This window comes from Trifolium pratense, linkage group LG3 (assembly GCF_020283565.1).
Source record: "Trifolium pratense cultivar HEN17-A07 linkage group LG3, ARS_RC_1.1, whole genome shotgun sequence".
NCBI classification, from domain to species: Eukaryota; Viridiplantae; Streptophyta; class Magnoliopsida; order Fabales; family Fabaceae; genus Trifolium; species Trifolium pratense.
Genome location: NC_060061.1, coordinates 40,498,530 through 40,525,310, shown reverse-complemented (window position 1 = coordinate 40,525,310; position 26,781 = coordinate 40,498,530). Strand labels below are relative to the sequence as shown.

The window sequence follows — 26,781 nt, the reverse complement described above, 5'->3', positions numbered from 1 at the left end:
TTAAAAAAAAATATTACTGTTGACAAAAAAAAAAAAAAATAGTACTCCAAGTAAACTTTAAAAGTGGAAGTTTCGCTAGTGAACTGCACATAAACATTCCACATAAGGTTCCAACTTCCAAGTAAGTTCCAACACCGAGGAAAATTGAACAAAGAACGTTAAGTTTACGAAGAAATTATACATGAACCGGTGGTGGAATTAATTAACTTGCATTAAGTGTACATGCGATGTGACATTGGTCTACTCTATCCGTATAAATCGTTTTAACCGTATTATATAATTAAAAAAATGTAATTAATATTGTACGAAAAAAATAGCACAAAATGTTTCATTGATAATGTAAAACGATTTATATTTTAGTATTTTTTTTCTTTTCACAAAACGACCTATAATTTGGTACGGAAATATATTACACTCTAAAACTTTTTTTGAACGGCAAATATATTATTGATAAAAATTAGGTTTCTACACAAGACGAGCAAAAACAAGTAAAAGAGGAGTTACAAAACAAAGACACCGTATATAAGCGTACACCAATGAAAATACCAATACAAACTAATTGTTTTGGACCACTTGTATGAGTTGTCCGACACCTGTCGTATGAGAGAGTGACACCGATCCAAAGAGTGTCGAAGCAAAGGAGAAACCAATTTTTTTAAGACACTCGTCTGACACGTATTGTATGAGTATCAGACACCAACGCGGACATCACCTAGTCAGTGGCGGAGCTAGGATTATATTGGAGCCTGGGCACAATTTTAACCGCAATATTTTTTTGGCTAGCATAAGTCAAATAAGAAAAAACCAGCAAAACATAATCAAATAAGAGAGATGAAATATTTTTTTTAAAAAAATGGCTAAATATATTGAATTGAAGAATGAACCAGCACAAGAAATGCTAGTCCATCAAAGAGTACAAAGGATTACAACACAAAGGAAATGATAACTATACAAAAGGCTCAAGACAAGCACACACTTAAGCCCACCCATATTTTCTATACAAATCAAAGAAACCTCACTGCCACCTCAATAAGCAAACCAGCATAACAGGGAAAACAAGGCATATACAGCAGCAAAAAATAGAAAAGGAGAGCACTTGATAATTAAAATTCATAAAGAGAGATGAAATATAACATACCAATAGTTACTACATAAAATTAGGAGGCAAATGTCCTTTCTGAGATCTTTTTGCGGTGAAGGTTCGGATGATATCAACGTCATCAAATGACTTGAATATCTCCCGCTCGGTGTAACATATCATCAAGTCATTGAACCATTTGTCGTTGATCTTGTTGCGCAATTTAGTCTTAATAATCTTCATCGCTGAAAAACAGAGAGATTTGAGAGCGGATTTGATAGCGGTGGTCGATGGCTAGAGAAAGAGAAACGAATGAACGAGACAGAGAGAATGGGAAACGGAAACTCGTTGCTTCTTTTTCTTTTGTTTTGTTTCTTTTATTAATTTTTAAAAAAAATATATATATATTGGGGGTGGGGCAGCCCGGGCACGTGCCAGGGCATGACAGGTGGCATCTCCGCCACTGCACCTAGTAGAGTTTCACTTCTAATCTCATTCTTAGAAAGACCCATAAAGACGTCACTAGACACTAATTTCCGATCTCGAATCAAAAGTGATCAATCCATCAAAATTCAAAAAACTCTTGTCGGAGATATTTTGAATTTCAAGTTTGTCATCCAGTTAACTTCAAACTTAAGTTACCAAGCTTTAATTTTTACACAACCATTGATTATGTCTTTTTTTTATGTCTTTCTAATCTATATTTTAGGTCAAATATGTAATATATAAATGTTATGTTATTGTTGAAAAATCTATGCTATGATACTTTAATTTTTTTTATGAAATATATTTTATTTTTTCTGTTATTTTATTATAATTCACACAAACGCGCGGAACACACCACCCGTGCCAAAGCACATATTTATTTAGTAATTTGAATTATGAAGATAAACACAAAAACTAATTGTAGCAATAAGAGATGACTTTTCTTTGTGGATAACTGGATATCATCAAGAATCGTGTTCATGAATTTGGAGCCTCTCAACAACTTGACTCATGTTGGGTCTCATGTCTTTCTCTTCCTCAACACAGTCCAAAGCAACCGCTGCTAAAGTCTCCAATTTAACCATGTCATAATTTGATCCCAATGTAGGGTCTAATATATGTTCCACAAAAGATCTCATGTCTGATACTTTCCTTCTTTTCTCTCTCACCCATGTTACTAAACTCTCGTTGTGAGACTCTTCTCCATCTGTGATTTGGATACTAATCATTGCACTCTTTCCGGTAATCATCTCTAGCACCACAACTCCATAACTATAAACATCCACCTTGGAAGTAATTGGCAAGTTGAAAATCCATTCAGGTGCCATGTAACCTCTTGTTCCTCTCATCCTCGAAAAACCTGAATTATCACGATTGTTCCTTTGTAGTAGCTTAGACAACCCAAAATCGGCTACCTTGGGTTGGTAATCAGAGTCAATTAGTATGTTTTGGGGCTTTATATCACAATGCAAAATCCACTCCAAACATTCTTCGTGTATATATGCAAGACATTTTGCAGTTCCAACAGCAATTTGATACCTCTTAGCCCAATCAAGTGCATTTGATGACAAAGTATCAGCTAAAGAACCCTTTTCCATGTACTCAAAAACCAGCAATCTGTGTTTTCCCTCTGCACAATAACCCCACATACCAATCAAATTCATGTGATTTAGCCTTCCAATGATGCTAATTTCAGCAAGGAATTCTCTCTCTCCTTTGTTTGCTTCGTGTAGCCGCTTTATAGCCACAACACGATTATTAGATAATAAACCTTTATACACAGTTCCTCCAGCACCCTTTCCAATCTCTTGACTAAAACATTTTGTTGCTTGTTTTAGTTCAGAGTAAGTGAATTTTCGAAATCCTATGGTTCCTGCAAAAACATAGCCTTGATTGTCTCTAACAGAGGGTTTCCTGTTCTTAAATAAGAAGCACCATATCATAAAGAAGCACAATGCCTCAATTAACCCCAAACCAATCGTAAACCAAAACATGAACTTCATTGGTCCATTTTCTTTGCCTTCGATGTATGGTCTTCTTAGTTGTTTTACTCCATTATTTCTAGAACAAACCAAGCTACCATTTTTTATATCATTCTCATTGAAAAAAACTTGTTTTCCTTTTGGCAATCGCAAGAAGATTGATCCTTCAAAATTTGGTGAACTGAACCCATTTTGTAATTGTGACTTAGGATAGCAGTAAGGCATCTCTTGGTCTTTCACGAAACGATATTCGAAGGCTATGCATTGGCACATCCGCATGCAATAATGCTTACATTGTTTATAAGTATAATTTGCTCGGTAGTCATAATCGTATCCATAAAAATGAACATGGTGTAATCGTTGGAATCGAGTCTCTAACTTGGTTTTGTTGTTGCATGAAAGTTGGAAGTTGGGTTTGCACCCTTGTGACCAATCTTGAATATCAATCCTTCTATAACCAGGAATACACAAACACTTTCTACCGGTTCTTGGATTGGTAATGCAAATGCTATTTGGTCCACAAATTCCATGTATTTTGATAAGTTGTTGGTGGAATTGCCCTGAAATCAACCACTTCTCATGTCCATGTTTTCGGCTATAAGCACGAACATTACCATCGGAATCAAGGGTCAATCTTCGTTGGAGAATTGTTCCATAATCACTTGTCGTTAAAGTGAAATCATCGGAAGAGCTAAAGTTCCCCCAAATGTCTAATTTTGCTTCCCTACTACTATTGTATGTGGATCTACCTGCATCCCAACTCACAAGCCAAGGATATGGCCAGTAAATACTGGAAACTTGAGGGCCATCATATAGAAGGCGAAGAACATTGTCGTTGTCAAAAATGAGTTTGTAGTAGCCAGAGGAATATTTATTGTCACTTTTGGAGGAAACAAGGTTCATGTACCTTGTGAAACTTTGTTCAGGAAGGAGGGTATCTGTTGGGTAATCAAAACTTTGCCACAAAATGAAACCATTTGTGGTGTGCTCTCTGAGAACCAGATTTCCTGTGTCATACAAAAACAAGTCAAGTGGTTTTGATGAGTTAGTGTTTGTTGACCAAACGATGAAATAGTCTGCGTCGGTTAAGATGACGTTGCCTGTTTTAAGAAGGGAAAGTTTCGAGCGTTTTCCATTTACCGGTTGGTCACGATTTGCCATCCAAACAATGGTGGCAGCGTTGGTGAGATTTTTGTATTTTTGAGTGAACCATATTGCAAAAGAATAAGCATTTTCGCCAACCGGGTAGAAACCTGCGGTGAATGTACCTTTGGGTGAGACTATAATATCTTGTTCAAAATTTTCTACGGAGAAGGAAAATGATGATGAGTGTTGAAAATGGTGAAGAAGATTGATAAAGAGGCCATTCGCATCATGTTATGTTGTATGTACTGTTTTCGAATTGTCTTGATATATAAAGACTGGCTAGCATGGTAATTCGGTTGCAATAAAATAAATTAAACTTACATTTAAGTCTTACAAGATTCCAAAAATTAATTTTTTGCGTGGATACCGGTTTACGTCACAAATATTTTATTTAAGCTTAGATTGGACCATGTACACTTGTTGTATAATTTCTTCGTAAAGGTCACGTTTGTGGTCCTTGGAACACACCTATGTGTGGAATTGGAATTGGAATGTTATGTGCCGTGTGCGTAATGAAAAGATATGTGCCATATGTTCAACTTAATTTCTTCATCTCATATCATTGTCTTTCTTTCATATCTCATACTTTTTTGTTTGGAAAATACGTGTACAAGCACAAATACAAATAAATTGTGTTAGATACACTTACAATAAGTAAAAAAAATAAAAAGAAATAATTAAAGTGATATTAATTGATGTGATGAATTTATGTGTGAGTGTAGTTTTGTGGCTAAATAGTTGTGACTGCATCTTCTTAATTATTAAAAAAATATATATTACTGTTGACAAAAAAAAATAGTACTTTTTTTCCCCAAAATATTTTATATTCATTTCTAAACAAAACTTTAAAAATGGAAGTTTCGCTAGTACACGGCACATAAACATTCCACATAAGGTTCCAAGTAAGTTCCAACACCGAGGAAAATTGAACAAAGAACGTTAAGTTTACGAAGAAATTATACATGAACCGGTGGTGGAATTAACTAACTTGCATTAAGGTACATGCGATGTGACATTGGTCTACTCTATCCGTATAAATCGTTTTAACCGTATTATATAAATTAAAAAAATGTAATTAATGTTGTATGAAAAATAAAAATTGAAGAATTGCAAGAATATAGAGTAATAAATATTTACTGGTATAATTGAAAAAATAGCACTAAATGCTTCATTGATAATGTAAAACGGATTATATTTTAGTACATTTTTTTCTTTTCTCAAAACGACTTATAATTTGGTACGGAAGGAGTATATGCAAAGTGTTAATATCACTTTCTAACACTTTTTTTGAACAGCAAATATATTATTAATAAAAATTAGGTTTCTACACAAGACGAGCAAAAACCAGTAAAAGAGAGGCTACAAAAAAAAGACATCGTATATAAGCGTACACCAATGAATGAAAATACAAAAACAAACTAATTGTTTTGGACCACTTGTATGAGTTGTCTGACACCTGTCGTATGAGAGAGTGACACCGATCCAAAGAGTGTCGAAGCAAAAGAGAAACCAATTTTTTTAAGACACTCGTCTGACACGTATTGTACGAGTATCAGACACCGACGTGGACACTACCTAGTAGAGTTTCACTCATAAAGACGCTATTAGACACTAATTCCCGATCTCGAATCAAAAGTGATCAACCCATCAAAATCCAAAAAATAGCTCAGTCAACCAAAAGTTGTTACGACAACGGTAAAATGACTCTTACAATCAATACACTTTTCATAGTGTTGCTTGCACATTGCATTTTTAAATGTGTGTTATGCAGAGGCGGAACTAGGGGTGGACCTCGACCACTCCAAAAAAAAATATGAAATTATTGAAATATCATTCGTATTTTATAAAATTATATTTGCCAAGTTGATGAGCCTATGTCCCCAAACACTTGGACTAATGTTGTTGGAGGCAAGTTAGAGGGAAGTTGTTGTATGGAGCTGAACACTTGCGCGCCACTTATATGAAAGGTGAAAGACTCTTAATATGAAAATAGTTGATGGAGAAGGGGTATTTGAACCTCCAACATTGACGCTGAAATGCAAGAAATGATTCGGAAAATGGTGTAAAATGAGGCTCTTGTGAAACAAATGCTTATGAGACAACAAACTTTTGAAGAACAATTAATGAAACAACAACAGGGCATAGTCCTAAAAGTTGCAAGTGCTATATTATCACAGCGTCAACCAAACAGCCGTTGACACCTATTGTGGACCCCAAGGATGATTCCCCTATCAAGTCCAAGGTGAGAAAGTTGAGGATGAAGAGGAAGAGGAAGAGGAAGAGGAAGAGGAATGATGAGGAAGACAAAGAAAAAAGATGGTTTGTAATATTTGGATAATTTTATTTGTGGTTTGTAATATTTTGGTTTTTTTTTTTTTTGGATAACATATTTTGGATAATTTTATTTGATGATTTATATTATGTTGGATTTGAACAATATGGTTGGATAATTTAAATTTAGTTTGGTAGTGTGGATAAATTTATTTTGTATATATCATTCAGGAAAAACATTATTTTGGATTTTATTTGAAATATTATTTCATATTTTAATTTTAGTGGATTTTTAAAACTCATTTATATTTTATAAATAATTTTTTTAAATAAATATTTATTTATAAACTTATGATTTTAATTTTTTTTCTAAAAGTATTTATTTTTTACAAGGGCAAGCCCCCTCGAATAATACACAATTACATGTCCCATCCATGCAGTCTGTCAGCATCATACAACAGACGTGACAAGCATGCTAGTAAGTTTGACAGGGATAAGCCTCTCGCAAATTTAACAGGGTACACCCATCGCAAATTTGATAGAGGTATAACCCCTAATAAACCGTATGCGACGATGTGTATTACGAGCCTGTGTCCCCCTCCCAAATTCCACGTCAAAAGCCTGTTTTCCACGGTTTTTTGTTTTCCCGAGCATTTTGCCCCTTTCAAATAACCTTCATTCGTGTAGTGCACAATTTAACGCAATAATTGATCTCGATCGTTGATTTAAGATCAGACGTTCTTATTTCCACTCAATTTTACAAAATAAATCACTCACAAATATCGGACACCTGATAGTTGTAACTACGTGATGCAGTTACAACAAGAAATTTGATTCCCTTCCTAACCGACAAACAAAGCCTTACAAAACATAATTTATAAACCACTAGAATTGGTTTAGTGAGGTTTGAGTAGTATGCTAGAAGTCCTAATTTCGATATCCTGCTCCATTGTAAACAAAAAAACATAATTTATTCATGCATAAAAAACTAAGAAATTACATTGTACAGACATATCTCCATTCTCGATACATGACACATGCATATCACAATACAAACAAAATCTTCATAATAAAATACTAAAATTAACCATGGTGCAAATTATTCAATAATACTCAAGAGAGGTTCAAAGAAATCTGAGAGCATCAATTTCTTCCTTAAACTTAGGCATGGCAGCAACAGGAAGGGATATAAAAATCCTAACTCCTTCACCTAATATTGGATCATCAATTTTATTTTGAGACATGAAAATGCATGTATCAAGACACTTAAACAAGTTGCATGGTGCTGGCACTAAATTCACTACATGAAAATGCATGTATCAAGACACTTAAACAAGTTGCATGGTGCTGGCACTAAATTCACTAATTCATAGCCTTCAAAATCTACACTTTCCATGAAACCTAAATGCTTCCAATCTGTCACATACATTATTGCATCATCAATGTTCAAATCTTCCTCCTCTTCTTCTTCCTCCTGTCTTATCGTCTCCATAGTATCGATCGATTTTCTCACATAATCAATTGTGGAAGCAACATTTTTAGTCTCTTTAATGAGCTTAACAATCTCAGAGAGTGGTTTTTCATTAAGCTCATTAACATTTAACACAAGATCTGCATCAACAATAGCATTCCCATAATACCCTTCAGGAAGTGTATATTCATAATCCTTTAGGTTTTTGCCTCTCATACCAACTTCCATAATCAACACTGTTTTTCCATTGGGACTAAGTTTTAACGCTCTTGCTTTTGATCTCCACACATAAGCAGCAAGTGATTCAAAAGTTGTGATATTAGAATGACTTTCACTTTCTTTCATCAAACTCATCTTGAGTCTTTTTATCACATCACTTTCAATCTTAAAACAATATTGTTTAATAATTGTTTTCGGTTCAAGAAAAGGCGAAAATGCAGCTAAATCTTTATCGATGAGAGATTGAAACGGCTGTTTAGTTATCGAACCAACTAGTCTCTCTCTTTCCCACACAGGTTTCACTGATGGCTCGATTCTTCCGCTTGCAAGTTCAACAATTGATTTGAAGAATTGAGATCCACCAAATCCATCACAAAGTGCATGTGACACTCCCATTCCAATGGTGAAACCTCCGCAAAGAAATTTTGTGACCATTAACACCAAAGGGTAAGTTTTATCGTGAGGAGAAGGAAGATCAAGCATCAAATGTTTCGCAATATCGGTGTCAGTGTTGTCCAAGTAATGAAGAGAAGAGAGGGTGCATTTAGCATTTGCTTCCAAGACCGGAACACCGTAATTTTCTTCATTAGGATTGCACTTGACTCTAAGCTTTCCATCATCGGCATGTTTCATTAGTCTACCTGCAAGACAGACCCATAAGTATTACCTCCGTCCCAAAATATAACAGCTCATTGACCACTGCACGTATGTCAATACATGATTTTGATTACGAATATCTTTAATTGTCTATTAGTAAAAATTATAAAAATTTGATATTTTGAAAATATTCATCGAAACAAATCAAACAAAATCATATATGATAATATTTATATTTATATACTCTTAGAAAAATACGGTCAAAACAAAACATATAAATAGTACATTTAGTCAAAGTGAGTCTCATAAAATGGGACGATGGTAGTAGTTGATTTCGCAGTTTAAGAAAAAAAATATCGAGCGTAATAATTTCTTTAGTTAACATTTTTAACAACTAACTACTAACATTAATTTGCCGTTAAAAAAAATTTACCTGCAAGAGGATAATAATAAAACAAAGATTTTGAGAGTGCTTGTTTAATCAAATGAGAAGGGTTGAAACTATTATTAGGAGAATTATGAATTGATGATCGGTATACATGAATGGTTTGGCATATTTCATCATTGTAGGCTTTATTGTCAATTGTTGAGAGAGAAAGTAAACAAGAAGGGGTGGATTTTGTTGGTTTTACAAGAACAATATCTTTGATTTCAAGTTTTAAGAGGGCTTTTTGATAAGCCATGGAATGGAAAATGATGAAAAAATGTGGGAAGATAGATCTAGATTGGTTTTGCCTTTGGAAAATGGTGAGTGATTATGAAAGTGAAGATGTTGGAGAAGAAATTATTATATATAAATTGCATGCATGGAGTTCATATATTAATATCAGATTTGACAAGTGTAAGATTCTTTTCATATATTTTTCTTAAGTAATGCATCTCTATTTATCTTTTTTAATCGCAAATATAATAAATATAACGGATAAATGATAAGTCATAATACAAACCAATAGTAATAGAAATATCGATCAAAAATACAATAACCAGCTAAAAATGCATAAAAAGACTCCCAAAAATTAGTATCTACCGCAACCATCCAGAGCAGCCACAAAAAGAACAGGAGAGGACAAGCAGCAAACTAAGAGATCATCTCATCAAGAGATACCAGTCAACCAGAACCTAAAGCATTCAGACACCACATCCTCATATCACCTTACTGAACCAGCACAAGAGAGTTTGCACCTTTCATTCATAGAAAGAGTAGGGGCTATGAGAGTTTTTACCTAAAAACAATTTTCAAGAAAAAAGTTTCACTATATCCACAAGATTTTCTATCTTTGGAGACCCGCTTATAGTATTATATTTCAGGTTGTCCAAATAATAGACTATACAATAGCATGCCACACAAAAAAAAAAAATGAAAAATTTAAAAAAATTTAGTTAAATAAAAAGAGATCATTTCTTTTAATTAATTACTCTTGAATCTTGAATTATTAAGGGTTCAATTATATAGTTATTAAAATATATTTTTATTTTTCACCATTGTAAACCAAAAATATATATATATATATATTTGTCAATTTTTTTATTTATTTTAAAAGCAGTAACTAATCACATCTTTGTATCTTACTAGTATTCTATTAAAATTAAATAAAAGATGTTAGAGATCGGAATCAAATCCATTTGGTGTGCTGTGCAGTGTAAATTATGTAACACGTGTATAGCGTGCTTCATTGTATACGTGTGTTTGTAAATACTAACTATCAGTATTAACTACTCATTTCGGTCATTTTTATAAGAGATAATTGACTTATCTTCATTCAATAATTAATGTATATGATTTATAATATAGACAAATACATAAATTATTTCATAAATCTAAAAGTAAAATATCTCTTATAAAAATGAATTTAATTTATATGTAATGTCAGTGTAAAGCTATTTTATATATGAATCTAATAATATATCGACACATCATATATGATATTTAAAAACATATAGCATGTGTTTGGTTCTGCGGCGGAGAGAATTGATTTTGGCAGAATTGATTCTGTAAAATTGATTCTGGCCAAAATTGATTTTAAGCTGAAGTGGTTTATGTTTGGATATATTCATGAAAAAATGAGTTGAACAAAAAATTTGAGTGTAAAAATCAATTCTAGAATCAGAAGCTACGATTTCTAGCTTCAAGTAGAATCAATTCTGGAGGCAGAATCAATTCTACTTTTGAGAAACCAAACAAGTCAGAATCAATTCTACACGTCCAGAATCAATTCTGGATGCTCCAGAATTGAAACCAAACATACACATAATGTGTCATGTTTATTAAATGATGTGGCAGCACATCATTGAATATATGTGGTAAAAAAAATTTACAGATGACAATACACAACAATTAAACTCTATAAAAATGATGATAGGAGGGAGTATAATTTTTTTGTATTCTTGTCAGGTCAATGGTCATTGATAGATGGGTTGCTCTGATAAAAATGTTTAACGTGCTACTTGTTTTCTGATTCTCTATTAGTTTTGGTTTTTTCTTTTTTTTTGACAAAGTTTTGGTTTTTTCTTTAATCACTTAGAAAGCGATGAGAAATGTCGAAGATAGATCTAGATTTTATGTGTGGCTTTGGAAAATAGTGGGGGAGTAACCTTCTATGTGAAGTTAATCTAGTGTTTAGCTAAAATATAAATAAATTTAAGAAATGATTGTTTCAGTTTTTTTTTTTTTGATAAAAAATGATTGTTTCTGTTAAAAATAAATAATTGTGAAGTAAAATCTACATAATTTTTAGAACTAAGCATGTAGACACATCACTTCATAATAATTTAATTAAGATAAAAACAAAATAATTTACAATAAAAAATTAATGGTTGTCAAGGATGTTTTCTTTAATGGTAAATATAATTAAATATAAATGAGAAATCTATAGCAAAAGAGTCTACTAAATGGAGTACAATGCAAGAAGTACTAGTCTTCTAAGTAAAGAAAAAAAAAATAGAATGAATTCGTAGATAGAAAACTCTTAAATTTGTCCTGAATAAACTGGGAGCCACCAAATTAAATCCTAAAAGTACTACACAACCAACAAGAAAGAAAAAGAAGAAAATAATAGAAGAATGCAGAAAATACCCCCATACTCAATTATAGCGGAGAATAAGTTGAGGATGGTAGCAGAGATATCTTCTTTAGGGTGGGGAGTCGGAGGGGAGGCATGAGAGTGGTGGAGACAGTTGTGGGAGTGTCAGACTTCTTTACTTCATAATATCTTTTTGCAGGACCATTCCTCTGATAGGTGGCAGTGACATCTTGATCCTGTTAGAGGCTATTCACTTTGTGGTGTTTATCAGTTGTTGACTTCTCAAGAGCCAGCTAGCTAGTTTGAACGCAGTTGAAGATCGACTTTGACATAAGCAGGTTCCTCTTAAGGTTTTTATTTTTGGGTGGAGACTCTTTCGTTACATGTTGGAAATAAAAACAAATTTGGTAACCCGTGGAATTAGCACTTCAGTCGCTCATATTTGTGTTTTCGGATGTGGTGGTGTTGAATCAGCTCAGCACTTGTTCCTCTCTTGCAACTTCTTTGGTTCTCTTTGGGCGCTAGTTTGATCGTGGATTGGTGTTACGTCGGTGGACTCCCAGTACCTTTCCGATCACTTTATCTAGTTCATTTACTCAGTAGGTGGTCTAAAATCGCAACGTTCCTTCGTGCAACTCATCTGACTTTTATGTGTTTGAGTTATGTTGACTGAAAGAAACAATAGATTATTCAAAATAGCAGATAAGTCCTTAACTCAAATGCCAGACAAAGTCAAACTCTATTCTTAATGGTGGATGAAGGCAAACAACATTAATTTAGTTACAAACTCTCATAGTGGGTGGGTGTGTGGATGGGGGTGTATGTCGGGGTGGGGGACACATAGGAGAAGAAATTCTTATATAAAAAATTGGCTTAACGATACTTTTGCTCCCATATCTTTATTTTAGTTTTCAATTTGATCCCTTGTTTTTTAAAAGTTCAAGTTGATCCATTATCTTTTCTTCCGTTGTAATAGTTAGTCCCTCTCGTCAAATTTTAAGTTTTAAGTTGGTCCCTTATGTTTATTTTAGGTTTTAAGTTGGTCTTTTATGTTTATTTTAGGTTTCAAGTTGGTCCCTTCTATGTTTTAATTTTGTTTTTTTAATTTAAAGAAAATGACATGGAACTTAAAACTCATCTTTTTTTTTTAATGCAAATATAATTAAATATAAATAAGAAAGAACATATAATATAAATAAGAAAGAACATATATAGTAAAAGAGTCTGCTAAAGGGAGTACAAGAAGTACCCGGGTTCGAACTCGGGATCTTACATTAATGATTATCAACAATCATCTTTTTTTATTGTAAAAAAAATCATTTTTTCTTTAATGCAAATATAATTAAATATAAATAAGAAAGAACATATATAGTAAAAGAGTCTGCTAAAGGGAGTACAAGAAATATCCGGTTCGAACTCGGGATCTTACAATTATATGTGAGTTTAATTTTAGTGGATTACCACTTCATCTAAGACAAAAAAAAAGTACAAGAAATACTGAGTCCTCAAAGTAAAGAAAAAAAATAGAATGAATTTGTAGATAGAAAACTCTTAAGCTTGTCCCTGAATATAGACAAGGAGCCACCAAATCCTAATACTGCTACACGACTAACAAGAAAGAAAAAGACGAAAACAAGATAAGAAGGCAGAAAATACGCCCACACTCGTCCAAGACCCCAATCCCTAGGATCACCATCCCACAAAAACATATTTCAAATACGCCCACATATTTTCATAATAAGTGTGATTTTTGTCTTTTTCTTTATAATTTAGAATGGAGAGAGGGAGTATAATTTTATCATGTGTTTTACCTATGGAAGAAAGTAAAAGAGTGGATGAATGTGATTTTACCAAAATAATTTGGATACATACATTAAAAACACATCATAAAGAAATAAGTCATGTAAAAGAAACAATACTCCAAACGAATTGAATCGAACTGCTCATAAACTCTAAACGAGCAACTCGAGTTAAAAAAAGAAGAAGTTCTTATTGAACTCGAACCAAGTTTCGAGTCGAACTAACATAGATTCGACTCGACTCATTTTCAGCTCTCTATAGACTAGTACATGACAAAAAACTAAATATGCCAGCTCCGTGTGTTCTCCACCATCATAATTCATAACTCAGACCAACGGATATGGTGGCCACCACCAGCACTGCCACCCTACTGTTTTTGTTCAACCAAAACACTCTTGCTGCACCATTAGAGTAACATTAACAACTTTCTCCTATGTCTATGTTTCCCAACAAAATCAAACCCCTTTTATCTTCTCTCCCAAAAAAACCTTCACTACACCAAATCAAACAAACCCATGCACACGTCGTCGTTTCAGGCCAATCTCAATCCCGTCTCATCTTTCACATTCTCTCTCTACTTTCTCTCTCTAAATTCCCACTCAACTATTCCCTCTCCATTTTCAACTCAATTTCATTCCCAACCGTTTTTGCATTCAACTCCATCATTCGTTGTCACGCCAAATCAAATTCATCTCCTTTGAACTCACTCTCACTTTACTCCTCAATGCGACGTCGTTTCCTCAAACCCAATCAACACACATTCACTTTCCTACTTAATGCATGCACAAAAGAAAATTTCAAGCTTACACCTGGTGTTCAGGTTCATTGTCATGTGATCAAGCTCGGTTACGTGCGCCACGTGTTTGTTCGTAACGCGCTTATTCATTTTTACTTTGAGTGTTCTGATGCAACGGAGTGTTCTAAGAAGGTGTTTGAGGAAGATACAGATAGTATTTGCAGTGATGTTGTGACTTGGAATTCTATGTTAGCTGGTTTGGTTAGAAAAGGTGAGGTTTTTGTTGCGGAGAAGATGTTCGATGAAATGCCTGAGAGAGATGTTGTTTCTTGGAGTACTATGATAATGGGGTATGTTCAAAATGGGAACTTGGAAGATGGGTTGGAGTGTTTTAGGTTGATGAGGGAGAAAGGGATAAAACCTAATGAGGCTATTTTGGTTACTGTGCTTTCTGCTTCTGCTAATTTGGGTTTGTTAGGGTTTGGGAAGTTTATTCATTCCACTATTGAGTCTTTGAGGTTTCGAATAACTGTTCTGATTGGAACTGCTTTGGTTGACATGTATGCAAAGTGTGGTTGCATTGAAGAGTCTAGAGCCTTGTTTGATGGAATGTTGGAGAAGGATATATGGACTTGGAATGTTATGATTTGTGGGCTGGCTTCACATGATCGTCCAAAGGAAGCAATTGGATTATTTCATGAGTTTATACGTGAGGGTTTTAGTCCTGTGAATGTGACTTTCGTTGGTGTTTTAAATGCTTGTAGTAGGGCTGGTTTTGTTAGTGAGGGAAGGCATTACTTTAAGTTAATGGTAGATGGTTATGGCATTCCACCGGAGATGGAGCACTATGGGTGCATGGTGGATCTCTTGGCTCGTGCAGGGTTAATAGATGAAGCAGTTCGGTTGATTGAAACCATGACTGTTGCACCGGATCCTATAATGTGGGCAACACTGCTTGATGCTTGTAAGATTCATGGGTTAGTGGAAATGGGAGAAAATATTGGGAATAAGTTGTTAAAGTTGGATCCTACACATGATGGTCATTATGTGCAGTTATCTGGAATCTATGCAAAAGCAAGAAAATGGGAAGATGTCGTTAGAGTTCGGAGGTTGATGGTTGAGAGAGTTTCCAATAAAGTTGCGGGTTGGAGCTTGATTGAAGGGGATGGTAGAGTTCATCGTTTTGTTGCAGGGGACAGAGACCATGACCATTCTTCAGACATTTACAAAATGCTTGAAATAATAGGACTGAGGATAACTGAAGCTGGTTACTCACCAAAACATCTCACCTGTGTAGCATGATAAGGAAGAAGAAAGGGATCAATTTTGGAGCTGAGTTGTATGATTAGTGGGATGTGACTTTCAGAAGTTTTCAGCTGTACCAATGCAGTTTTTGGACATTTTGTGGGTTGGATTTAAATTCTATAGTTGCAGTTTTGTTCTGTTTGTGTGGAGAACCATAATCTTTCCTTGCATAAGCTATTTTGCGCAATGTTCTTAAATCACATCCTGTGCTTAGGTTCTTTTCAGTCTATTCAAAATTCTTTTTGCCTATAAAAAAACTCTTCCTGAACTTCTTTTGCCCGGGGTTGTTATTATGTGTGTGTAATTTTATGTGTTTAATCCACAGATCAATGAAGTATGTATGGGGTTGTTTAGATTGGCTTATTTTGGGCTTATCTACAAGCATAAGTATTAATGGAACTGTTTGCGAAAGAATATCATAAAAACTTATGAGCTCCCACAAGCAGTTTTTGACAATCTCCCCCAACAAGTTTATGAATTTGGGCTTATGAATTCCAATAAGCTTATGAACACCCAAAAACACGGACCCACATACTGTTTAGCGAACTGATCAACAAACACAAAACATGCAAATCTCTCTTCACTCTGCAACCTATTGCTCTGCAACTCACTTTCTCTCTGTTCGCTTTGCAACTCTGATGAGCCCTAGTTCCGTGCTTCTCGTCTTCCCCTTACTTCGCTCTTCAACTCAGGTATTTATACACATTCCTTTTATTTTGGGTCGATTTGCTTACTATTCCATTCGTTTATGCATGGAAGTGGTTTTTGTTTGTTCCTGTGTTTGATTTGCTTGATTTTGACTTTTTCTTGTTAATGACTTTTTATGTGATTTTTGCTTGTTCCTGATCTGCTTGCTTGTCCCTGTTCAATGTAAGACAGTTCTCACATTTGCAACAAAAGTAATATTTATTCTTAAATTAGGCAATTGCTTCCTTCTAAACATTAGAATTTAGAACTCGGTAAGATTCATCGATTAGGAAGAAAACCTACACAATAATATGCCTAAGAAAAAAAGTTACATTTAGCTTTTTATACATTAAACTTTGAATTTATTTTATGGTGATTATGTTTTCTTAAGCTTTGAATACAATTATTTTCTTAATTACTTATAATTATAATTTGGTTACAGTTTGTAAATATAAACTGATTTTAATTATTCCGGTTACATATTTAAATCAATTGATTGATTTTAATTTTAAAATCTTTTAATTGTTACTATATTTTAATTTCTAATTCTACTGAAATCCACATAAAAAAAAATTTGTTATACTTTATTTTTACTCTTTTAATTCTCATACAAATAAATTATTACTATTTTTTATTGTGTTCCACCGAAAAGATTTTTTGTAGAAACATATTTGTTTAGCTTGAAAATATTCATCGATACTACTATTCATGAAAAATTAAATTTTATATTCGGTAGTACGAAAATTATTGAAGACTCCAGAAGAGTCAATGCATTGTTATATCGAGAAACAAAGTTGCACTTTGCTAATGTATTTTATATTTTAAGTCTTAAAGAAATTTGTTACCGAAGGATATTCACATAAATGAATATCATATTGAAACAAGAAACGACGGAGATATTTTATCTCTATATTACGAGACATATTATCAACTTTTATCTCTAGTTTGTGGTGTACTTATGATATTAGTGCAACTTAAGCACATGTTTAAGTAAACCAGAAGTTTACAATTTAAATTATATTAAGTTTGTAATTGGCAAGATCGGATGGGTCATCCCGAATCTATTATGATGTGAAATATAAAATAATTTTATATGAATTGAAGGGCCTGAAGTTTGTTCAATCTAATAATTTTTATGTGTTACTAGTTCCCGAAGGAAGTTGATAAATTAAGTAAATGAGCATCTTTTATTTTTTAGAATATATATAAGGTGATATTTGTAAATCAATACACCGATCATGTGGACCGATTAGATTCCTAAAATTTTAATTGATGCATCAACTAAATGGTCACATGTATGTTTGTTATAAACTCACAACCAGAAGTTTGTGAGATTATTTTTAAGAGATCGTTTTATATATATTATTCTAGAAAATATTTGATAAATATCATATGTTAATTGAAATTTATACCAAACATCTTGTGAAATATGTTCATACAAACAAAAATAATGGACCTGAAGATTCATTCTAGGTTATAGTTGGGAACACTCAAACATGTATGTTGAGATATTGAATAGCATCATGCCAACAAATTATTATATACATAAGCTCTCCCCTAATTTATTTGAATTTTAGTTTATAAACCTATTTTCCCATATAAACATTTTTGGATGTGTTGGGTACGTCTCAATTGCTCCAATATAATGCATTTAAATGGGTAGTAAAAGAATATTGGGAAAATAATTTTTATATGAATCTCCAAAGTGAGCCAATAATTGGAGATTTTTTTACTTATGGGCTGATTATCAATTGGTGAATTAGTTTTCCCAATATTAGGGGGAGATAATAAGCAGCTAAAAATATGAACTAGAAGTTCAATTGAAATGTTTTGAAATAAATTAATAATTGTTATTTTGATCCTCTTAGAAATCAATATGAACCAGAAGTTCAAAAGATAACTCATTTGCAAAGTTTATGAAATCAATCAACAGCTGCTAATGCTCCAATAAAAATGAATGTCCCTGTTGGACAATCTAATATTGCAAATGATTCCTAACCACGCGTGAAGCATGGTAAGCAAATCGGTTCCAAAGATAAAAATCCTCAAATAAGAAAATGAGCTAAAAACAAAGATGACCCGAGTGAGGATATGAAAATAGTATTTGACATAATTAATTTTCCAGTTCCAGAAGAACTTATCAGGTACCTGTAATTTACGAAAATATAGAGATCTCGACAAACTATGTCATGAATGGAATACGATGGAACCGAGATGAAGTCAACGTTGACAATATTTTTGCACATAATAAAGCGCTATATATGTGATAAATGACAATGAGGATCATAAATCAAAGTCTATTAAGGATTATAGACAATGAAATGATTGACTAAATAAGATAGACGCAATTGATACAAAATTAAACTAGCTTTGCAAAGCGAAATGTTTTTGGACCAGTAGTTCATTTCATCTGCAGATGGAGATAAATCGATATGAATAAGTTTTCAAGAGAAAAATAATAAAAACAAAATGTTTAGAGTTTGAATTGTTATTCAAGTATATTGATAAATGTCAATCATTGATTTTCAAGAAGCATATTCACCTGAAGTGAATTCAAAAATTAATTAAGTTGAGTAGCATCTGAAATACTCAATTCATGTGAAATATGTGTTTTAACGTATTTTACTGGCTCACTTGATAATGATGATCCCTGAAGGATTTAGTTATATTTGACAATGAATTATTTATATCCGAGGCTTATATTAATGATAAAATATCATCTAGACTCCCGAAGAGCTTATGAGATATTCTCATTTAAATTTATAATTTAAATAAGATTATATAGCAAAAGTGTTAAAACAGTTTGACATTGACAAATCTAATTTGTTGTATACTAAAAATGGTTGCAATGTCATTTGATGTGTCATGCCTCAAGAAAATGATGAACAATTTGAATTGGTCCTGAAGTACCATATCTTAATTCAATTAAGCTCACTAATATATTTGCTATAATTTCGTAGTATTTTATTTTTGCCTATTCATCCAACCCAAATATTGAAGTAAAGCAAAACATAGAATTATTTATACTTTAAAGAAACAACAATATCATCCAATCATGTGAAGATTTTAGCACTACATCAAGCAAGCTGAGAAGATGTTTTTGTTGAGGATTGTAATTCAACACATACAAGAAATTCGTTGTTTTATTACAAAATGATGGTTCCTACAACAACTCAACATGAAGATAATATCAGACGCAGTGCTAATTTAGAGAAGAGTATAATAAAGAAGATATAACAGATTTTTCTACAGAGTCAACTTTTAGTAAAACTTTGGAGCAGCTAGTACATAAGATTATTTGATTTTTCATCTCATGTATAATAATTGTCTTTATGAGGGGGAGATATAAATATGTTCTGCACTCTTTTTCCCTTCACCGTGGTTTTGTCCCACTGAGTTTTCCTGGTAAGGTTTTTAATGAGGCAGTTCACACACAAATGATGATGTACTCTTTTTCCTTCACTAGGGTTTTTTTTAGAGAAAGAATATCCTTCATGGACATTCAAGGGGGAGTGTTATGAATAATATGTAATGAATGTCCATTATTGTGTAGGTTTTCTTGTCCCCTAATTGTGTCCTATAAATAGGACCTCTTTGTTACAATGTAATACACACCTTGAATAGAATAATACAATAGTCTATTCTCTCTTCTCTTTCTCTCCTTCATCTATTCTTCCATATTATTGTTCATGCTTAGAAATTGTTCATAACAGTTATCAAATTCATTTTAAAATTGAACTTTTTAATCTCTTAATTATCGTAATTATAACAATTTTTATGTAAAACTACAATTTTGACCAAAATTGGTAATGTCTCAACAAAAAAAAATTAAGTATTATAGTGGTTAAAATATTACCTTTTAAAATGAATAAGTGTAACTATTAAGGTTCGAATTTTGGTCCTACATATTACATTCAACGATACTGACAAGATCCAACTCACATTGAAACTCACAAAGTGCCTCATTGTTAGTGCCGACTACATGTACAGGTATGAAGTTTCGGCGCGATTTTGTTCTTATTGTATTTTTATTTGCGTATAAGATGGTAGTGTAGTGGTACTCAAAGGTTTTACGGTTGTAAACTCCACAAAATTCACACTCAATGAAAATTACTTATTGTAGTTTGTATAGCTCTAGTAATATGTTTATTTTAATTAGGAAAGATGTGGCAGGTAAGAAATTTCTGTCGTTAAAGTACATATGAATATGCATATGTGAAATGATATATTCATACTGTTGCTTGAATTGAGATTTGGATGTCTATTGTAAGTTTCGGAATTCTTATTTACGCTTGTTGTATAATTTCTTCGTAAAGGTCACGTTTGTGGTCCTTGGAACACACCTAAGTGTGGAACTGGAATTGGAATGTTATGTGCCGTGTGCGTAATGAAAAGATATGTGCCATATGTTCAACTTAATTTCTTCATCTCATATCATTGTCTTTCTTTCATATCTCATACTTTTTTGTTTGGAAAATACGTGTACAAGCACAAATACAAATAAATTGTGTTAGATACACTTGCAACAAGTAAAAAAAAATAAAAAGAAATAATTAAAGTGATATTAATTGATGTGATGAATTTATTTTTCTTTTAATTTTTTGGTTTGTGTGAGTGTAATTTTGTGGCTAAATAGTTGTGCCTATGGAAGATTGCATCTTCTTAATTATTAAAAAAAAATATTACTGTTGACAAAAAAAAAAATAGTACTCCAAGTAAACTTTAAAAGTGGAAGTTTCGCTAGTGAACTGCACATAAACATTCCACATAAGGTTCCAACTTCCAAGTAAGTTCCAACACCGAGGAAAATTGAACAAAGAACGTTAAGTTTACGAAGAAATTATACATGAACCGGTGGTGGAATTAATTAACTTGCATTAAGTGTACATGCGATGTGACATTGGTCTACTCTATCCGTATAAATCGTTTTAACCGTATTATATAATTAAAAAACTGTAATTAATATTGTACGAAAAAAATAGCACAAAATGTTTCATTGATAATGTAAAACGATTTATATTTTAGTATATTTTTTTCTTTTCACAAAACGACCTATAATTTGGTACGGAAGGAGTATATGCAAAGTGTTAATATTACACTCTAAAACTTTTTTTGAATGGCAAATATATTATTGATAAAAATTAGGTTTCTACACAAGACGAGCAAAAACAAGTAAAAGAGGAGTTACAAAACAAAGACACCGTATATAAGCGTACACCAATGAAAATACCAATACAAACTAATTGTTTTGGACCACTTGTATGAGTTGTCAGACACCTGTCGTATGAGAGAGTGACACCGATCCAAAGAGTGTCGAAGCAAAGGAGAAACCAATTTTTTTAAGACACTCATGTATTGTATGAGTATCAGACACCAACGCGGACACCACCTAGTCAGTGGCGGAGCTAGGATTATATTGGATCCTGGGCACAATTTTAACCGCAATATTTTTTTGGCTAGCATGAGTCAAATAAGAAAAAACCAGCAAAACATAATCAAATAAGAGAGATGAAATATTTTTTTTTAAAAAATGGCTAAATATATTGAATTGAAGAATGAACCAGCACAAGAAATGCTAGTCCATCACAGAGTACAAAGGATTACAACAAAAAGGAAATGATAACTATACAAAAGGCTCAAGACAAGAACACACTTAAGCCCACCCATATTTTCTATACAAATCAAAGAAACCTCACTGCCACCTCAATAAGCAAACCAGCATAACAGGGAAAACAAGGCATATACAGCAGCAAAAAATAGAAAAGGAGAGCACTTGATAATTAAAATTCATAAAGAGAGATAAAATATAACATACCAATAGTTACTACATAAAATTAGGAGGCAAATATCCTTTCTGAGATCTTTTTGCGGTGAAGGTTCGGATGATATCAACGTCATCAAATGACTTGAATATCTCCCGCTCGGTGTAACATATCATCAAGTCATTGAACCATTTGTCGTTGATCTTGTTGCGCAATTTAGTCTTAATAATCTTCATCGCTGAAAAACAGAGAGATTTGAGAGCGGATTTGATAGCGGTGGTCGATGGCTAGAGAGAGAGAAACGAATGAACGAGACAGAGAGAATGGGAAACGGAAACTCATTGCTTCATTTTCTTTTGTTTTGTTTCTTTTATTAATTTTTTTAAAAAAATATATATATTGGGGGTGGGGCAGCCCGGGCACGTGCCAGGGCATGACGGGTGGCATCTCCGCCACTGCACCTAGTAGAGTTTCACTTCTAATCTCATTCTTAGAAAGACCCATAAAGACGCCACTAGACACTAATTTCCGATCTCGAATCAAAAGTGATCAATCCATCAAAATTCAGAAAACTCTTGTCGGAGATATTTTGAATTTCAAGTTTGTCATCCGGTTAACTTCAAACTTAAGTTACCAAGCTTTAATTTTTACACAACCATTGATTATGTCTTTTTTTTTATGTCTTTCTAATCTATATTTTAGGTCAAATATGTAATATATAAATGTTATGTTATTGTTGAAAAATCTATGCTATGATACTTTAATTTTTTTTATGAAATATATTTTATTTTTTCTGTTATTTTATTATAATTCACACAAACGCGCGGAACACACCACCCGTGCCAAAGCACATATTTATTTAGTAATTTGAATTATGAAGATAAACACAAAAACTAATTGTAGCAATAAGAGATGACTTTTCTTTGTGGATAACTGGATATCATCAAGAATCGTGTTCATGAATTTGGAGCCTCTCAACAACTTGACTCATGTTGGGTCTCATGTCTTTCTCTTCCTCAACACAGTCCAAAGCAACCGCTGCTAAAGTCTCCAATTTAACCATGTCATAATTTGATCCCAATGTAGGGTCTAATATATGTTCCACAAAAGATCTCATGTCTGATACTTTCCTTCTTTTCTCTCTCACCCATGTTACTAAACTCTCGTTGTGAGACTCTTCTCCATCTGTGATTTGGATACTAATCATTGCACTCTTTCCGGTAATCATCTCTAGCACCACAACTCCATAACTATAAACATCCACCTTGGAAGTAATTGGCAAGTTGAAAATCCATTCAGGTGCCATGTAACCTCTTGTTCCTCTCATCCTCGAAAAACCTGAATTATCACGATTGTTCCTTTGTAGTAGCTTAGACAACCCAAAATCGGCTACCTTGGGTTGGTAATCAGAGTCAATTAGTATGTTTTGGGGCTTTATATCACAATGCAAAATCCACTCCAAACATTCTTCGTGTATATATGCAAGACATTTTGCAGTTCCAACAGCAATTTGATACCTCTTAGCCCAATCAAGTGCATTTGATGACAAAGTATCAGCTAAAGAACCCTTTTCCATGTACTCAAAAACCAGCAATCTGTGTTTTCGCTCCGCACAATACCCCCACATACCAATCAAATTCATGTGATTTAGCCTTCCAATGATGCTAATTTCAGCAAGGAATTCTCTCTCTCCTTTGTTTGCTTCGTGTAGCCGCTTTATAGCCACAACACGATTATTAGATAATAAACCTTTATACACAGTTCCTCCAGCACCCTTTCCAATCTCTTGACTAAAACATTTTGTTGCTTGTTTTAGTTCAGAGTAAGTGAATTTTCGAAATCCTATGGTTCCTGCAAAAACATAGCCTTGATTGTCTATAACAGAGGGTTTCCTGTTCTTAAATAAGAAGCACCATATCATAAAGAAGCACAATGCCTCAATTAACCCCAAACCAATCGTAAACCAAAACATGAACTTCATTGGTTCATTTTCTTTGCCTTCGATGTATGGTCTTCTTAGTTGTTTTAATCCATTATTTCTCGAACAAATCAAGCTACCATTTTTTATATCATTCTCGTGGAAAAAAACTTGTTTTCCTTTTGGCAATCGCAAGAAGATTGATCCTTCAAAATTTGGTGAACTGAACCCATTTTGTAATTGTGACTTAGGATAGCAGTAAGGCATCTCTTGGTCATTCACGAAACGATATTCGAAGGCTATGCATTGGCACATCCGCATGCAATAATGCTTACATTGTTTATAAGTATAATTTGCTCGGTAGTCATAATCGTATCCATAAAAATGAACATGGTGTAATCGTTGGAATCGAGTCTCTAACTTGGTTTTGTTGTTGCATGAAAGTTGGAAGTTGGGTTTGCACCCTTGTGACCAATCTTGAATATCAATCCTTCTATAACCAGGAATACACAAACACTTTCTACCGGTTCTTGGATTGGTAATGCAAATGCTATTTGGTCCACAAATTCCATGTATTTTGATAAGTTGTTGGTGGAATTGCCCTGAAATCAACCACTTCTCATGTCCATGTTTTCGGCTATAAGCACGAACATTACCATCAGAATCAAGGGTCAATCTTCGTTGAAGAATTGTTCCATAATCACTTGTCGTTAAAGTGAAATCATCGGAAGAGCTAAAGTTCCCCCAAACGTCTAATTTTGCTTCCCTACTACTATTGTATGTGGATCTACCTGCATCCCAACTCACAAGCCAAGGATATGGCCAGTAAATACTGGAAACTTGAGGGCCATCATATAGAAGGCGAAGAACATTGTCGTTGTCAAAAATGAGTTTGTAGTAGCCAGAGGAATATTTATTGTCACTTTTGGAGGAAACAAGGTTCATGTACCTTGTGAAACTTTGTTCAGGAAGGAGGGTATCTGTTGGGTAATCAAAACTTTGCCACAAAATGAAACCATTTGTGGTGTGCTCTCTGAGAACGAGATTTCCTGTGTCATACAAAAACAAGTCAAGTGGTTTTGATGAGTTAGTGTTTGTTGACCAAACGATGAAATAGTCTGCGTTGGTTAAGATGACGTTGCCTGTTTTAAGAAGGGAAAGTGTCGAGCGTTTTCCATTTACCGGTTGGTCACGATTTGCCATCCAAACAATGGTGGCAGCGTTGGTGAGATTTTTGTATTTTTGAGTGAACCATATTGCAAAAGAATAAGCATTTTCGCCAACCGGGTAGAAACCTGCGGTGAATGTACCTTTGGGTGAGACTATAATATCTTGTTCAAAATTTTCTACGGAGAAGGAAAATGATGATGAGTGTTTTCGAATTGTCTTGATATATAAAGACTGGCTAGCATGGTAATTCGGTTGCAATAAAATAAATTAAACTTACATTTAAGTCTTACAAGATTCCAAAAATTAATTTTTTGCGTGGATACCGGTTTACGTCACAAATTTTTTATTTAAGCTTAGATTGGACCATGTACACTTGTTGTAAAATTTCTTCGTAAAGGTCACGTTTGTGGTCCTCGGAACACACCTATGTGTGGAATTGGAATTGGAATTTTATGTGCCGTGTGCGTAATGAAAAGATATGTGCCATATGTTCAACTTAATTTCTTCATCTCATATCATTGTCTTTCTTTCATATCTCATACTTTTTTGTTTGGAAAATACGTGTACAAGCACAAATACAAATAAATTGTGTTCGATACACTTACAATAAGTAAAAAAAATAAAAAGAAATAATTAAAGTGATATTAATTGATGTGATGAATTTATGTGTGAGTGCAGTTTTGTGGCTAAATAGTGGTGACTGCATCTTCTTAATTATTAAAAAAATATATATTACTGTTGACAAAAAAAAATAGTACTTTTTTTCCCCAAAATATCTTATATTCATTTCTAAAAAAAACTTTAAAAATGGAAGTTTCGCCAGTACACGGCACATAAACATTCCACATAAGGTTCCAAGTAAGTTCCAACACAGAGGAAAATTGAACAAAGAACGTTAAGTTTACGAAGAAATTATACATGAACCGGTGGTGGAATTAACTAACTTGCATTAAGGTACATGCGATGTGACATTGGTCTACTCTATCCCGTATAAATCGTTTTAACCGTATTATATAAATTAAAAAAATATAATTAATGTTATATGAAAAATAAAAATTGAAGAATTGCAAGAATATAGAGTAATAAATATTTACGGGTATAATTGAAAAAAGAGTAATGCTATATGGTACGAACCTATGATAAACGAAAACAACGAACACGCTTATACTGCTCAGATGTTTGTAAATACTATTTTTTATTTTTAACATAGTGCTGAACCTCCTTTCAAGATAGAAACATACCACTTGTCAGCATAATGTATCTCTCAAAATAACATATGTCAACATAACCACCTCTCATCCTACTTTTTTGATATTATTATTATCACTATCAACAAGTTTTTTAATCCAACTAAAAAATTTGTTTGCTGCTACCATTTTAACCTTCAAGCATGGCTTCATCTTTTGTTTTCACCATCAAGATTTATGAATATGTATATGGTTTCTAATTACATTGTGACAAGTTTTGCTACCTCCAGCAAAAGCAGTTGGCTGAATGCAGCATCAAAGATGAAGGCCATGAACAATTTAAATGCACCGTGTATGTGTATCTGTATTTATTTGCAATTGATAAATAAAGTAAGAAAAAAGAAAAAACCAAAGAGAAAAAGGGTCTGAATAGTTTGTTTTCCGCTT

The 26,781-nt window shown here is 33.3% G+C and overlaps 4 protein-coding genes across 4 annotated transcripts; 1 reads left to right on the top strand and 3 right to left on the bottom strand.

Annotated features, from left to right (window-relative positions):
- Positions 1 to 1,925: 1,925 nt before the first annotated feature.
- LOC123917881 (putative receptor protein kinase ZmPK1) lies at positions 1,926 to 4,726 on the bottom strand. The gene has a single exon (XM_045969760.1). The coding sequence runs from the start codon at positions 4,204 to 4,206 to the stop codon at positions 2,029 to 2,031; it is 2,178 nt and encodes a 725-aa protein (XP_045825716.1). The 5' UTR covers positions 4,207 to 4,726; the 3' UTR covers positions 1,926 to 2,028.
- Positions 4,727 to 7,762: 3,036 nt separating this feature from the next.
- On the bottom strand, positions 7,763 to 9,432 carry LOC123915097 (spermidine coumaroyl-CoA acyltransferase-like). The gene is made up of 2 exons (XM_045966247.1): positions 9,183 to 9,432; positions 7,763 to 8,793 (listed from the first exon to the last, which is right to left on the bottom strand). Exons 1-2 carry the CDS (start codon positions 9,430 to 9,432, stop codon positions 7,763 to 7,765), a joined length of 1,281 nt encoding a protein of 426 aa, XP_045822203.1.
- Positions 9,433 to 13,792: 4,360 nt separating this feature from the next.
- Positions 13,793 to 16,493, top strand: LOC123918718 (pentatricopeptide repeat-containing protein At5g48910-like). The gene is made up of 2 exons (XM_045970844.1): positions 13,793 to 15,824; positions 15,936 to 16,493. The coding sequence occupies exon 1, from the start codon at positions 14,003 to 14,005 to the stop codon at positions 15,605 to 15,607; it is 1,605 nt and encodes a 534-aa protein (XP_045826800.1). The 5' UTR covers positions 13,793 to 14,002; the 3' UTR covers positions 15,608 to 15,824; positions 15,936 to 16,493.
- A 5,331-nt stretch (positions 16,494 to 21,824) lies between these two features.
- On the bottom strand, positions 21,825 to 25,771 carry LOC123919014 (putative receptor protein kinase ZmPK1). The gene has a single exon (XM_045971237.1). The coding sequence runs from the start codon at positions 25,178 to 25,180 to the stop codon at positions 23,003 to 23,005; it is 2,178 nt and encodes a 725-aa protein (XP_045827193.1). The 5' UTR covers positions 25,181 to 25,771; the 3' UTR covers positions 21,825 to 23,002.
- Between the last annotated feature and the right edge of the window lie 1,010 nt (positions 25,772 to 26,781).